The 13,873-nt window shown below is 32.7% G+C and overlaps 2 protein-coding genes across 5 annotated transcripts; both read left to right on the top strand.

Moving 5' to 3' along the window:
- The first annotated feature begins 1,755 nt into the window (after positions 1-1,755).
- On the top strand, positions 1,756-4,638 carry LOC137834588 (uncharacterized). Of its 2 annotated transcripts, none has more exons than XM_068642635.1 (2): positions 1,756-2,638; positions 4,328-4,638. In XM_068642635.1, the coding sequence occupies exons 1-2, from the start codon at positions 2,057-2,059 to the stop codon at positions 4,460-4,462; spliced, it is 717 nt and encodes a 238-aa protein (XP_068498736.1). In that variant the 5' UTR covers positions 1,756-2,056; the 3' UTR covers positions 4,463-4,638. The 2 variants fall into 2 exon arrangements, with proteins under 2 accessions (XP_068498736.1, XP_068498737.1); XM_068642636.1 differs by having other exon boundaries at positions 1,852-2,638; positions 4,331-4,638.
- Positions 4,639-6,765: 2,127 nt separating this feature from the next.
- Positions 6,766-11,513, top strand: LOC137834587 (SUN domain-containing protein 4). Of its 3 annotated transcripts, none has more exons than XM_068642632.1 (5): positions 6,766-7,018; positions 7,868-8,057; positions 9,308-10,629; positions 10,731-10,816; positions 11,236-11,513. In XM_068642632.1, the coding sequence occupies exons 2-5, from the start codon at positions 7,898-7,900 to the stop codon at positions 11,483-11,485; spliced, it is 1,818 nt and encodes a 605-aa protein (XP_068498733.1). In that variant the 5' UTR covers positions 6,766-7,018; positions 7,868-7,897; the 3' UTR covers positions 11,486-11,513. The 3 variants fall into 3 exon arrangements, with proteins under 3 accessions (XP_068498733.1, XP_068498735.1, XP_068498734.1); XM_068642634.1 differs by having other exon boundaries at positions 6,818-7,188; XM_068642633.1 differs by having other exon boundaries at positions 6,892-7,039.
- The last annotated feature ends 2,360 nt before the right edge of the window (positions 11,514-13,873 follow it).

Raw genomic sequence — 13,873 nt, 5'->3', positions numbered from 1 at the left:
TCTCGACATCTTTAAACAGAGTAGCACTAAGTTGGTTTACTCAACTTCCCCCATTTTCCACAAACAACTTTGAGACCTTAATGACTAAAACTAAGACACAAATTGTAACAAGTTGACCACATCAGTTGACATCTCTCACCTTCATTAATATTCGATAGGAGAAGAATGAATCTTTAAGAAAATTCATGGAAATGTTTAGAAGAATTGCTTTGAACATCCAAAGTTGATGGTCAAGCCCTCTTTGGAAATCTCCATGGAGACAAATGCTTATTCGACTTCTCCCTTTTAATTTTCTTCTCAAGAGGGACTGCACAAGGTCCTTCTTATGAGTAGTCGGGGTGGGGGAGGAGGGTCTCGGTAATTGATGTGGCAACAACTGAAGCCTTATCGACTTGATTCTTTTCTTGTCTTGATCCCTTCAACACTTGTAGGAAACCATAAGCATATTGAGTCATTATGTCTCAAAACCAAAAAAACATTTAGCAAAGTTAACACTGACCAAATACATCAAAGAAAGGATAACAAAGACATATTCGCTAAAGTTCACCCATCTTTGTGGTGAAAGATATATCTTAGGTATCTTCTGAGTGTGTAACTTCCAAGGTAAGAGATATAAGACGCCAAAGAATTATTTGTCCTCATTAGTTATCATAAATCTCGACCACCTTTGATATCAAACTGAATTCTAAGTCCAATATAGGAGAAATTTTGATGTATCCCTATCAAAGAAGTGGTCTCAGCTAGATGACTTGATGATCGCCTTGAAGAACTCACCTTTAAAGTTTTTGTACAAGGATGTGTAGGGTGAAAAAAGACAAACACTTGACTGACTCACTAATGACAACCAACCAACAAATGTCCTAGGGCGAGTAATGCAAAAAGACTTGAGGATAGAAATGCAAACCGAACATATCATATAAAAGTCGAAAGGCTTGAAGTGAAGCCAACACTTTAAATGAAGTTGAGATGGGGCCACATTAAGGGTGTGTGGCATAGCTGTGATGAACTCATCAAAGGGTAATCAGACAAAGACATCCGAGAACATACAACTATATGTATAACAAAACTCTAAGGGATTACCCACTCGATTGTGACACATATTGTCAATGGTCGAGCACTTTTTGATTGCAATCATGTCCATCTTGACATCATCCTAGAGTATTTGAATGCTCTTTGCATACGATTCTATCATAGTTCCCGACAATACATAAAAATATATTTTACCACTTTAGGATCCATCCACTCATAACCTAACGAATAAAACAAGTCATTTTCAACCATTTCATAAATTGATAAATCGTATCTACCTCAAATCTCCTTTAAAATTTTCCCAAGATCAAACTCTCCTCTCCTTAACCTAACTATTTTTAGGAGTATTCATCCAACAACCTCAATAAATTCAAGAAGAAAGAGATATGTAACCTCACCAAATAAAACTTCATACAACATTGTGTACTTGTTATTAATAAATAAGTGGTACTACATTTAAGGACCCACTTATCAATGAATTGCAACAATAATGGACCGTTGGATCCTTTCATCACAACGGTCCAGATCTCTTAGCACAAGGATTGCCCCGCGTCATCACGGCATCGAAGCCCTATTTAGCACGTCTCTCATAATGGTACGGTAAGCATGCATTGCAGACTATATAAACCGATAACTACATTTTCACAATAAAAAAATTAAATAAAAAGCTTTTCGTGCAAAACTATTATTATTTTATTATTATTTTTATATTCACACATCTTCGAAGAAAATAAGTAATCATTCAGCATTAACAATGTATTTTGTTGTAAGATAAGATAAATTTCTTATATAATAATAATAATAATAAAATAATAATAATAATAAATTAGTAGTTGAATAAAACGAAAGAGTGAAACGGTGTTGGCGCGTAGTGTAACCGTAAGTGAAAGTGTAAGTGAAAGTGAAAGTGTGAAGTGTCAGTGAAAGTGAGTTACTATATATAGCAGTTCCCCAAATTGAAACCTAGGGTTAACTTCATTCCTTAATTCTTTTCTTTTCCCTTTGGGTTTCGTTTCAAATCGAAACCATGGACGCGCAAATCGAAGTTGAAGATTGGGAATTCCTTCACCCAAACGACGACGTTCCCCTCCTCTTCCCCGCCCCCACTCTCCCCGCCATCCGCCACGACCACTTCGCCCTCCTCCCTCCCGATCACCATCCCAATTCCGATTCCAATTCCAATTCCAATTCCAATTCCAATTCCACTTCCAATTCCGATGTCGATCGCAACTTCGATGATTCCTATGTCGCCGATCAGATTTTTCCCAATCCCGCCGCTCCCTGGACTGCAGATTCCGATTCCGACGCGTCCACGGCGGTGACGGTGCCTGAGGCAGAGTCTGTGGCAGAGCCTGCGGCGGTGGAGAGTTTGAAGGCGGAAGAAGAGGAAGTGAAAGAGGAGGGGGAGGAGAAGAGATTGGTGTGGTGGAAGGTTCCGTTTGAGGTGTTGAGGTGTTGGGTGAACCCTCTGCCTCTGCCTCTCCCTGTCTGGTCTCTCTCTGTGGCTGCTGCTGCCGCTTTTCTCGGACTCCTCTTCCTGGGAAGGAGGTTGTACAGCATGAAGCGCAAGACTCAGACCGTCAAGCTCAACCTCGCTCTCGATGATAAGGTCCTTGCTCCCTTCATATACACACATGCATATATACATACATATTCAAAGCATTGTTTTTGAAGACATAATTGTTTATTTTTACGAACTGTGAGAGAGGTATTTGAAAATTAAGCATTTTCCATAACATGTAATTGCTTGTCTAATGAATGGAAGTTGGGTTTGTCGGAAGAGGTTTTTTTAGGTTAGGTGGCAAAATGGGCTAGTCGTACAAATAGACTTTGTGGGTTAAAATAATCAAAATCAGACTTAGAAAATGCATACGGTTACTTCAGGATCAAAATTCAAAGCCGAAGCCCTATATTTTTTTAGGTGTGTTTGGGTCAACCAACTTAGTGTAACCCGTTTTGACACCTATAGGCGTTGGTCTAACTCGTATCAGTGTTTGACTGTCTTAAATAATTTTTCTTTTAAATTAAATATGTCGCCTTTTAGAAACAACAAAGGATGTCTCTCTTTATCAAAGAATAATGAGCTGTGACTTCTGGAAGATGAGAAAGTGTGTGTTTGGTGTTTGGCTTATTTTGAAGAGATAATTGCTTGTTTTTACGGATTTATTTTGAGAGTTTCCAAAGAACAAGTTGTTGTTTCTTTAAATTTGAGTGTTGATTCTTCCTAAACATGCATTGATAAGCTGTTATGAGTTGGTTGGGTGTCTGCGGTGAGGTGACTAAGTATGCTTGAAGTTAGATTGTTGAATAGTCATAGGTACATTTATATAATCTGATTCCTAAAGATGTTACTGGACATGGTTGCTTGCTTTGATTCCTCCAATGTTTTGTCTTGTACATGAATTGGCAGCTTCGGGATTGCTTTCTATATATGTAGGGACTTTTGAGGATAAATACAACCCAAGCAACATATTTTTTGGGAATAAATTGTATCTTGACGCATTAGTTGTTTTCTGATTTTTGTTATTAAATGTAACAAAGCCAATATATGTTCAACTCAAATTGGCTGCCAGTATCCGTAAGAAAATTAATTGTTAATTCTAGAACCTGTCCGTGTTTCGTGCTATTGACTTTAATGCTGAGCAAAGACCACATAGAATGAATCATGCATTATGCTAGAATTTCTTGTGTTAGCTACTGAATTTCATTGAGATTCTCAATTAATAAAAAGGGTGTCTTTAATCTGCTGTTGTGCCCGCCATTACTACTAACTCTTGAGCAGTTTTGGACAGTTCATCAACTTTTTTTGTAAAACCTGGAACCAAAAGAGGGCTGAGATTTATGATCTGTGTGGTTGTGTGTTGTCCTTTGGTACAGACTGATCTCATCTTTAAGGTTTACCCTTCAGCATGTTACGGGGTACAGTATATTGTTTATGGGTTCTCTGTGGCGTTTTAGCTTTTCCATATTCTGGAGTTTTTGTTCTCCCTTGTTGTATATAGAATTTTTATGACAATGTGAGGAGAAGAGGAGCCAGTGTAAGCTCTTGATTCAATGGAGCTGATCAGGCGAATGATAGCCAATAAACAGAGGTAGAGGAAGACTTTGGAAACCCACGTCTAAAAGCTTTTAGTGACAACTTGTTCATTATGATTTGATGTTGTCGAGGAGTGGTCATGCATGCATGCATCCCTGCCCACTTGCATCATGCATATGATGGTGGTTTTGTCGATACTTGTCTATGTGTGCTTACATTGTTTGGAAAATTTTGTGGGTCTCTCAAAAACAACTTTTTCAGAAGGTGTCTCAGCTGATGGGTCGTGTAGCACGTCTTAATGAAGCATTTTCAGTGGTGAGACGTGTTCCAATAGTGCGACCACCATCTCTGCCAGCTTCAAGTGTGACTCTGAGGCCTGTGATGAGCATGAGATGAAGGGTTTGACAGATTAGATGGTTGAAAGTAGTGGGAACTGCAATAATTGTTTAATACTAAAGAAATCCTTTTGTATGAATCATGTATGTATGTATCTATATGTGTGGGAGTTGGATTTTATGAAGCTTTTCAGGAGCTTCTTGTATATCATATCCTATCATACTCTTACTTTTTAATGTTTGTGCTGTGAAGTTTACTTTTTCTTGTGGGGGTCATTTTGAAATAACAAAAATCACAGGCTCGGATGTGTAATTTATATAGTTTCCAATTATGTTTGTTAACTGCCAAATTCACACAAGTATTATTGGATTGTATCAATGCTATTGCTTTTTTATTTTTCTTGCACTAAAGTAAATAATGATTATGCAAAAATATCAATATTTACTTTTCAAATTATTAAATTTATAAATTGGATTATTTTTTGGAAAATTATCAAGATAAATTATACAATAACAAAAGGATATATTAATATGGTAATTTTTTTTAAAATATCACATTTTATATACTTTGACGGACTTTATTGAGACAAAAAGAAAAGAATCTTAAGTGAGAGAAGGTTGTGAAATTGAAGTAATGGAGATTAATATATGGGCAAAAAAGTTCAGAAGATGACAAAACATTGTTAGGCTTTTGGATGAGAATGAGAGTGAGAAGGGGAAGAAGAGAAAGAAAAAAAAGGACAAAGTTAAGTTGTTTTTGGTGCAAGTGAGTAGATTTTACTAGAAAGTTGGTATGTGATATGATTGAAATTATTTTATTAATTCAATTACTAAAATATTCTTGCCTTAAACTTGAATTATTTCAATGAAAATAAAAATTAATATTTATATATTAATTTATGTTAAGGAAAAAAAATGTACTTTCATTATACATGAATCTATTAAACATAAGTATTACACAAACACATCAAATTTTAAAAAACCTTAAAAATATAGTTCATTCTCACCTTATATGTATCTTAATTAATTATAAAAGAAATAAACATTTTCAATTTAAATTTAACTTCTTCATTTACATATCTATCACAATAATAATCTATATAATTATCTTTTAATCCTTGTTATTGATATCCATATATATTTAAACAATACTAACCTTTTGTGTGCTTAAAAATAAATATTTGAGTAATATGATATTTTGACATATTTTTAAACAAATTTTTAAAAGAACAAACTAAACAAAATATTGATAATTTATAAGTGAAAAAGTAAATTATAGTCTATTATCATTCAAAGCATTGTTTATTAAAATAATCAATTATGTTTCATTTAGTTATCAATTACACTTACTATTCATAATCAATTACACTTCAATCCATAATCAATTAGTCACTCAATCAATTAGAATAAAGATCATAATTGATTATGCATAAAAACTTTCATCGTAAATTTTATTGAGTAAACAAAACCTAATTGATCTCAATATCTCATCTAATAATTTTAATAAAAACAATGTTTTTCATGTTAATAAGAAATGATAACTAAAAGAAAATAAGAAACTCAAAATCTAACCCATATTTATTAAATAACACCTTTTTTTCTTTATTTATAAAAATTATTTTCTTTTCCATTAGTATTCATTGTTTTCTTGTTTGGGTTTCTTAGTTTATGATTTTACCATAAAAAGAATTTTATATTTAAAAATAATTAATGGACTACATGATATAATAATAAATCTAGCAAAAGTACATTATTTTTTAACAAATTTAAAGGGAAAATCTCTTACATTACCGAAAATACTCACAAATTAAAATTAGAAGTAGTAATTAGATAAGAGGTTTCTTTATCGGTATGATGATGATAATAATAATAATAATAATAATAATAATAATAATAATAATAATAATAATAATAATAATTAGATAAAGTATAATGATGAAGTATTAGGGTAAACCATTAACTTCTTCTTTGGTCATTAATGTTATTAAACAAAATATTTAATTTTTTACTTAACAGCCATCAAGTAATAATCCATAACATAGAAACGGCGAAAATTTGATCTTTAACAATCAATTAATTTAATTTTTGATGAATAAAATAAACGGAAGGTTTTACATTCATTTTGGTATTATCTACCATGTTTTAAAGAAATAAGTAAAATTATAATTATAGAAAAAAGTTATTAATTAGGAAGAATACCATCGATGTTCAAAACTGATTTAACTATTATTGAATGACAAAGAAGGTTTTTTTAAGTTCATGGAAATGTAAAAGTCAAAATTTTGTTTCTTTACTTAATCCAATAATTAATTATTATAAAATTTAATGATTAAACAATTCATGATTGAATTCAAAAGAAAAGGCATGAAGTAAATTTTTTTCCAGTTATGTAAGTAAGATTTTTGTTGTTACCATTGAAAGGAAGAAGAGAGAGAGAAAAAGGAATGATTTTGAATTCAAAAGGAATGGACAAGACAAGACAACCTGGATGCAGTTTCCACGCGTTGTGTTCCTTCTCCTACAAACCCCATTTCCTTTCCTCACCATTCTCAATGATTTCCAATTGCTAGAACAACACTTTTCCCACACCCAATTTCACTGCTTCTCAATCCCAAAGGTCAAACTTCATCATTCAATTGTACATATTCTATGCATACTTTGTGATTTGGATCCCACATCTGATTTCTTGTGTTTCACATCGAATTCTAGCTTGATTCCATGACCCTTTTGGATTCCATGCCTGTTCTGTTCTTCCCATGAACCTTCTCAGTGCAGTTTTGGACTATAGTAATGACTACTGAGTGTTTCTTGTTTTTTGTTTTGGTTTGAAGTAGTGCTTGCTGTGTTTCACCAATCTGAAAATCTATCTCAAGGAGATCTTCTAGCTACTGTATCTAAGGGTTGTCTGAGTAGTTGTGATTTGGTGAAACTGCTTATGAATTAGGATTAGGTGGTAATTGTCTTGTTCACAATCTCAGCTTGTCATTGACCCTCTCAGTTTATTAGTATTGGGTTTGAATAAAGGTCAATTTTGTATGATGAGTCTTGTTTTTGCTAATTGGATTTGGAGTGGAGTCTTGTCATGTTCGTTTTTGGTGGCACGTTATTGCTTTTCCTATAAGAGGGTATTCTTTTGCTTTACTATGAAGATGGATGGATTTGAGATATTGATTGAAAATTTTCATTTCATGGAGCTTTGCTTACAATTGAACTTTTCCTCTTTTTGTTGGTGGGAGTGGGGTATTTGTACTTTACTGCATTCACCTTTCAGATTTATAAGAATCTTCTGCTTGTATCTCACTCCATGCGTGTGTGCTCTTACATTGCTGTGATCCCTCATATATCTTAGAGCCTTGTTTTATGTGTGGCACTTTGCTGAACTCAAAAGTTACTTGATACATTGCATACCCTTTTCCTGCTTTTGCATCTTTTTGAGCTCTGAATGAAGAAACAAGATGTGTTGCAGGGGTGTTGCAGTGAATTGGGTTGATGTGCGATGCAGAGATCACGAAAAGCTCTTCTGGAAAGAAGGGCTGTAGAGAAGGCTACAAGTGGGAGGAGCTATCTGTATAAAATTTCTCTTTCTTTGGTCTTTGTTTTGTGGGGCTTGGTCTTCCTCTTCAGCTTATGGATAAGCTGTGGCTATGGTTATGGAGGTATTACTTTTGTTCTCTGCTGGCTTTGTTTTTAGCTATCGAGGCATGGCTGTGTGTGAATGAGATTCCTTCTCTACTTGGCACTGTTTTTTTCTTGCATAAATAATGGTTGCAGCAGATGGATACATGGCCTTTTTTTTACTAAGCTTCTTGTTCTTGTTTTGCATCAGTTTATCTGTGTACTCTTTGCTGGGATAGATCTAGTATATTGTAAAGAAATTATTTTTGGTATTGGAATACAGATATTGATCACCTTTATCCCTATGTTTCCTAATAATTCCTTTGTGGTGGAAGCTTTATGCTTCCAATTTGTTTACCTGATGTGTTTTCGTTGTGTTGTTAAAGAATTTTTTTGGGGTTATACTTTATTGGTTGTGTTTGATCAAAATGATTACTATTTTATGGAATACTCAATTCCCTCTCAGCATTTATAAAATTTAATTTTACAGAAAGTAGATAAGCATTAGTACAACACAATGTGAAAGGTGGCATATAATCTTAAACAGGAATTATGTATTATCACAAGAGTTACAGATCTAAAAAAGTAAATTTTTTTGAACTTTTACTATCTTTTCTCCCTTTTTCCAATACAATGAAATTTTAACTATATTGATAGGGAGAAGAAGCCTTCACATTGACATGTAAGTGCTGAGTAGTTGAATAAATCTGACAATTTCATCACTGAATTTTCAAGCACTTTCCATGCGTCATAATATAAACAGAGGTCAGCTTTGTATATTATTGTTTGATAATTGGATTCAGCAATCTAGTTACTGTAAAACATACAGAAATGTTGAACACTTTAAAGTGAAATAAATAGTTTAAAGGAATGATTTCAACAAACCAAAATTCACATTCAGCTTTAATGTAATGAAAGGAAGAAGTCCAAAATTTGACTGCTGATTGCTCCAGCCCACAAAAAAATTATTCTGTCTGAGGTAACTTCATACTGTTATTGGTGAAGAAATGTTGTTGTTAATGTTTTATTACTTTTTAGTTTTGAATGCAAGAAAATCCATGCTTCTTTTGTGTTTCTTGCTCGTTTATCTACTGTACACATTTATTTCTTATTGCACTTCTATTTAAAAACCTTTTATTTTATATTGCTACATGCCCTTCATCACCCTGAATGAAAATTTTCATCTTGAGGACAAAACAAACAAACATACATGAAAAAAACAAAAGAATCCTTTTTCCTTGCATATGTATGTAGCCTGTTCTTATTTAGTCAGTTTATTGTCTATATTTAGATGGACTTGGAGAAGTTCCAGTTGGTGTATCAAATTGGCATGAAGATGAACACAACCAATGTAAAAACTCTAACTCTGCTGATGAGTATTTGACTAAAGAGACTGATGATGACACCTATACTTCTTCTGAGACTTTCTCCTCTGATGTTGCCAAATCCAATGGTTTTATTGTCGAGTCACTTTCCGGTGGAGAAAGTATAAACAATGTTGTACCGGGTGACAAAGAAAATTACATTTCTCCTAAGATAGAGGAGCATGAAGTTGAGAGATCTGAATCTTCTGTGAAACTTCAAAATGATGTGCACAAGTATAATCACTTGTCTCAGGCCATGCCTCTTGGTCTTGACGAATTCAAGAGCAGAGCAATTGGTTCTAAAATTAAGTCTGCCACTAGTCAGCATGAAAATATAATACATAGATTAGAGCCTGGTGGTTCGGAATACAATTATGCTTCAGCAGCAAAGGGAGCAAAGGTGCTATCTTCTAACAAAGAAGCCAGAGGTGCATCTGATATTCTAAGCAGAAACAAAGACAAATATCTCCGAAATCCGTGTTCTTCAGAAGAGAAATTTGTTGTTATAGAACTTTCAGAAGAAACCTTGGTAAAAACAATAGAAATAGCTAATTTTGAGCACCATTCTTCCAATTTCAAAGATTTTGAATTGCATGGCAGCTTGGTCTACCCAACAGACAGTTGGATATTCCTCGGGAACTTCACGGCCTCAAATGTGAAGCAGGCTCAAAGGTTTGTTCTTCAGGAGCAAAAATGGGTGAGGTATCTAAAATTGAACCTTCAAAGCCACTATGGTTCAGAATTCTATTGCACACTAAGCATTGTTGAAGTTTATGGGGTGGATGCCATTGAGAGAATGCTGGAGGATTTGATATATGCTCAAGATAAGCCATTTGTGTCTGGGGAAGGTAATGGGGAGAAGAGGGTAGCATCATCCCTCCTTGCTAATGCTGCCGATGCTGGTGATGTTCAACAAAATACTATCAGAGGGATCAATTCTGATCCTACTTCAGAAATCTCTTCTGAAAACAAAGAAGCTGTAATTGTGAATGGTAATGTTCCTGATCCAGTTGAAGAAATCCGTCAACAAGTCGGCCGGATGCCTGGGGATACGGTTCTCAAGATTCTCATGCAGAAAGTTCGCTACCTAGACTTAAATTTGTCTGTTTTGGAGCAGTATATGGAGGACTTAAACTCCAGATATGTGAGTATTTTCAAAGAGTACGGCAAAGACATGGGAGAAAAAGATCTACTTCTGGAGAAGATCAAACAAGAAATTAGGCGTTTCCTTGAAAAACAAGATGTCATGGTATGATGTAACAATGTTTTTGCCAATATCTGTCTATAATTATAAAACATCACTATGGTTTCACTTTCTGTTCACCTAAAACTAATTTGTTGTCTCTGCAGATGAAAGAAGTTAGTGATCTTGATTCTTGGAAGTCTCATATTTCTATGCAACTGGATCATGTACTCAGGGACAATGCTGTTTTAAGGTGAGAACTTGCAAGCTTTTCTTTGATTTTCCACTTTAAGTGTTTACTTCAGAAGCTTCTCCAACAGCAAAAAGTACTTTTTATTTTCATTTATTTTGAAGGTTAGTTTCAACAACTACACCAAATAACTTCTCAAAATAACCAAAGAATTGTTTTTTTCTTCTTCTGAATGTGCTTTTCTTAATTCAAAATATAAGTGTTTTTTTCATAAAGAAGGATGAAACAAAGGGCCTTGTCAATGTATGAAGATTATTTCTGCTTCTGGGTTCAAATCCTAACTCTAACCACAATGTATGAAGACTATTTTTATTATTATTATTATTTTCTCAAATAACTTTTTTGTCCCTATATAAATCATTCAATAACAATTATTGAGTTTATCTGGATATGATTATTGATTTGTTTCTCTGGTAATGCAGGTCTGAGGTTGAAAAGGTGAGGGAAAACCAAGTGTCAATGGAGAACAAGAGTGTGGTTGTGTTTTGTGTGTGTGTTATTTTTTCATTTCTTGCTATATTAGGGCTATCATTGGATATGATTATGAGCATCTATAGAGTCTTCAGTTTTGAAAGAACAGAAACCTCCAGGAAATTTTGCCTAGGGATCTCTTCCTGGTTTCTCCTATTACTCAGTTGTAGCATTATTATTTTCACATTAACTTTATCATAATCCATTTTCAAGTTAAGCTTTTGCTGCATGATTTTGCTATCTTCTGCATGATTCTTGACAATTCTGTTGGTTGGAAATCTCATATCGACCAAAGATAAGAACATTTAATAGTATATAAATAGGTGTAAATCTCGTCTTATAAACCCCGATTTTATAAGATTGAGTTAAACTTCTTAATATTGCTGTTTCATACTCACATTCGTTCTGTACTCTCATTCGTTCTGGTGTAAACCATCCTTTGAAGTTTTCAAAGTGCACTTCACATTGATTATTGAAATTTGAAAAAATCCTGAAACTTGCGTGAGGAAGTTTTGTTACTTCACAAAACACCTATGAAAGATAAACAAGCCACGCCATCTAGTGCATGCTCATAAAAGATTACAAGCATTACTCTTCATCACATAGATGACAACCATGTTGAACATTTCTTATGTGACAATTATTAAGTCTTCCAATTTCCTATTTTGCCAAAATTTTTGTTTATACAACCACATGTAATAAATAACAAATTCATATTAAGCTTAACCATGTGTTTATATTAGGTTAAAAATTTTAGGAGAATAATTATTTTTGGAGAAAATTTGAATTTTTTTATGACAAAATAAGTTGTTTTGACATGGAATTTCAAAATAAATTAAAATATTTATTTTTATATTGATGTCACTTGTAATAATCATCCTATCAACAATTGCCTTAAGTGTTTATTACTAAGCTAAATTTGTAGTTAGGGTCCAACTATTTTTATTTAAGAATATAAAAGTCAAAATATTGTATTTTGACCCACTTAACTTAGTTTATAAGATAATTAATGTCAATTGGAATGCTAAAGTAGTATTATCGACTTAACATTCTTTTCTTGAAAAAAATTCTCTCATACTAAAATTAAATATGATTATTTTTCTATCAATAATATTATTGGTGTTTTTTTTTATTGATATAGACTAATGTTATTTCTTAGTCTATATTAATAGAAGTTTTCTATGTTAACAACATCAATGATGTTTATTGACTTATGTCAAATATAGTTCAATTGATGTATAACCTTATGGATTAAGTTGAAAAAAATTGATAGTGCAACTTGAATTATATTTTTAAATGTACCATAATTTTTAGCTTAGGATGTCCTAATAAGATGTGTTATACAACAATATTATGCATCTTGTTCTAAATATTATTTGGAACAATTTTATTAATTTCTTCCTTATCCATAACATGGTTTATAAAACAACTAATAATCTCATAAAATTATACAAGAATTTATACCCATGCGATATTGCCACTCTTAATTAAAACACCACAATACATAGTAACCATCATCATCATTGTTGAAGTGTTTTTACTAATTGGTTTAAAATCCAATTTATGATTTGATATAATATGATTAAGTTTTTATTTTATAATTCTCTTATTTACTTTATCGGTAAATTATTCCATTCAGAAGAGACTAAAAGATTGAGAGATCACAAATACTCATTTACTCAAGCTGCCTAATTATTGTAAGAAAAAATTAATTACAAATTTTCAAAATTTACAAAAGTGGTCCTAGAAAACTTTTAAGAATTGCAAGTCAAACCCTTAAAAAGATATTAAAAAGAAGATAAAATTGTTAAACCATTTTCCTTGATAAATTGTATATTTTTCTCGTTTCTTTAATAGAAATTTAAAGACTTATTTATATTTACAAAAAATTAGTCTATATATATGTTGCCAACAGGTCCTTACAAATTTTGTAAATTAAAATGATTAGAAGAATGAAATGATTGATGAGAGATTTGAATATTCCTTGAAATATTCTTTTGGGTTTATTTGTCCCTTTTCCCAATTGCCTTCCCACTTAATCCCTTTCTTTGATCTTTAATTTTTGATGTAACCTTCACATATTTCATATCCATACGATGGATTTTACATACATCTTTTCCACAACCTTTGGTTTTTATATTTTCTTTTGTTTTTTTGTGTTTCCCATTCCTCTAGTGTATGTACCTACACAACACTTCTTCCCTTTTTTCACTTTATCTTCTCATTTTAATTCCATTCTTTTCTTTAGATTCTTATCAACTCACCCTTGTTTTGGATGTTCTTAATTTGATGCCATCTTCAATAGTTTACAAGGTGAATTGGTTGTGTAATGCCAAATCTAAAGCTTGGACCCATCATTCATACAATGACAAAGACTATAATAAATAAGACACACCATTTCAATGGCTTGAAAAATCAAAACTCCATCATAACAAGACAATTGAACCTAATGCCATTAACCAACATACCAAGAATGAATCAAGATCATAAATAAGGGTGACCCTTTGGTTTTGCTTTTGCATCTAATTCTTTTAAAGACAAAAATAGTTCTATTTAGGTATAACAATGGAAAGAAGTTAATGAATTGCA

The sequence above is a fragment of the Phaseolus vulgaris genome, chromosome 5 (genome assembly GCF_000499845.2).
Source record: "Phaseolus vulgaris cultivar G19833 chromosome 5, P. vulgaris v2.0, whole genome shotgun sequence".
NCBI classification, from domain to species: domain Eukaryota; kingdom Viridiplantae; phylum Streptophyta; class Magnoliopsida; order Fabales; family Fabaceae; genus Phaseolus; species Phaseolus vulgaris.
Note: the sequence above shows the minus strand (reverse complement) of the source record. Positions and strands in the feature narration are given on the sequence as shown.

What these genes read in the sequence shown, in the direction of transcription:
- LOC137834587 (XM_068642632.1), top strand. Translation starts at nt 7,898, where the DNA reads ATGCAGAGATCACGAAAAGCTCTTCTGGAAAGAAGGGCTGTAGAGAAG. An exon ending in CTGTGGCTATGGTTATGGAG is followed by an intron (nt 8,058 to 9,307) that starts GTATTACTTTTG and finishes GTCTATATTTAG; the next exon opens with ATGGACTTGGAGAAGTTCCA. An exon ending in AGGGACAATGCTGTTTTAAG is followed by an intron (nt 10,817 to 11,235) that starts GTGAGAACTTGC and finishes CTGGTAATGCAG; the next exon opens with GTCTGAGGTTGAAAAGGTGA.
- LOC137834588 (XM_068642635.1), top strand. Translation starts at nt 2,057, where the DNA reads ATGGACGCGCAAATCGAAGTTGAAGATTGGGAATTCCTTCACCCAAAC. An exon ending in ACCTCGCTCTCGATGATAAG is followed by an intron (nt 2,639 to 4,327) that starts GTCCTTGCTCCC and finishes CAACTTTTTCAG; the next exon opens with AAGGTGTCTCAGCTGATGGG.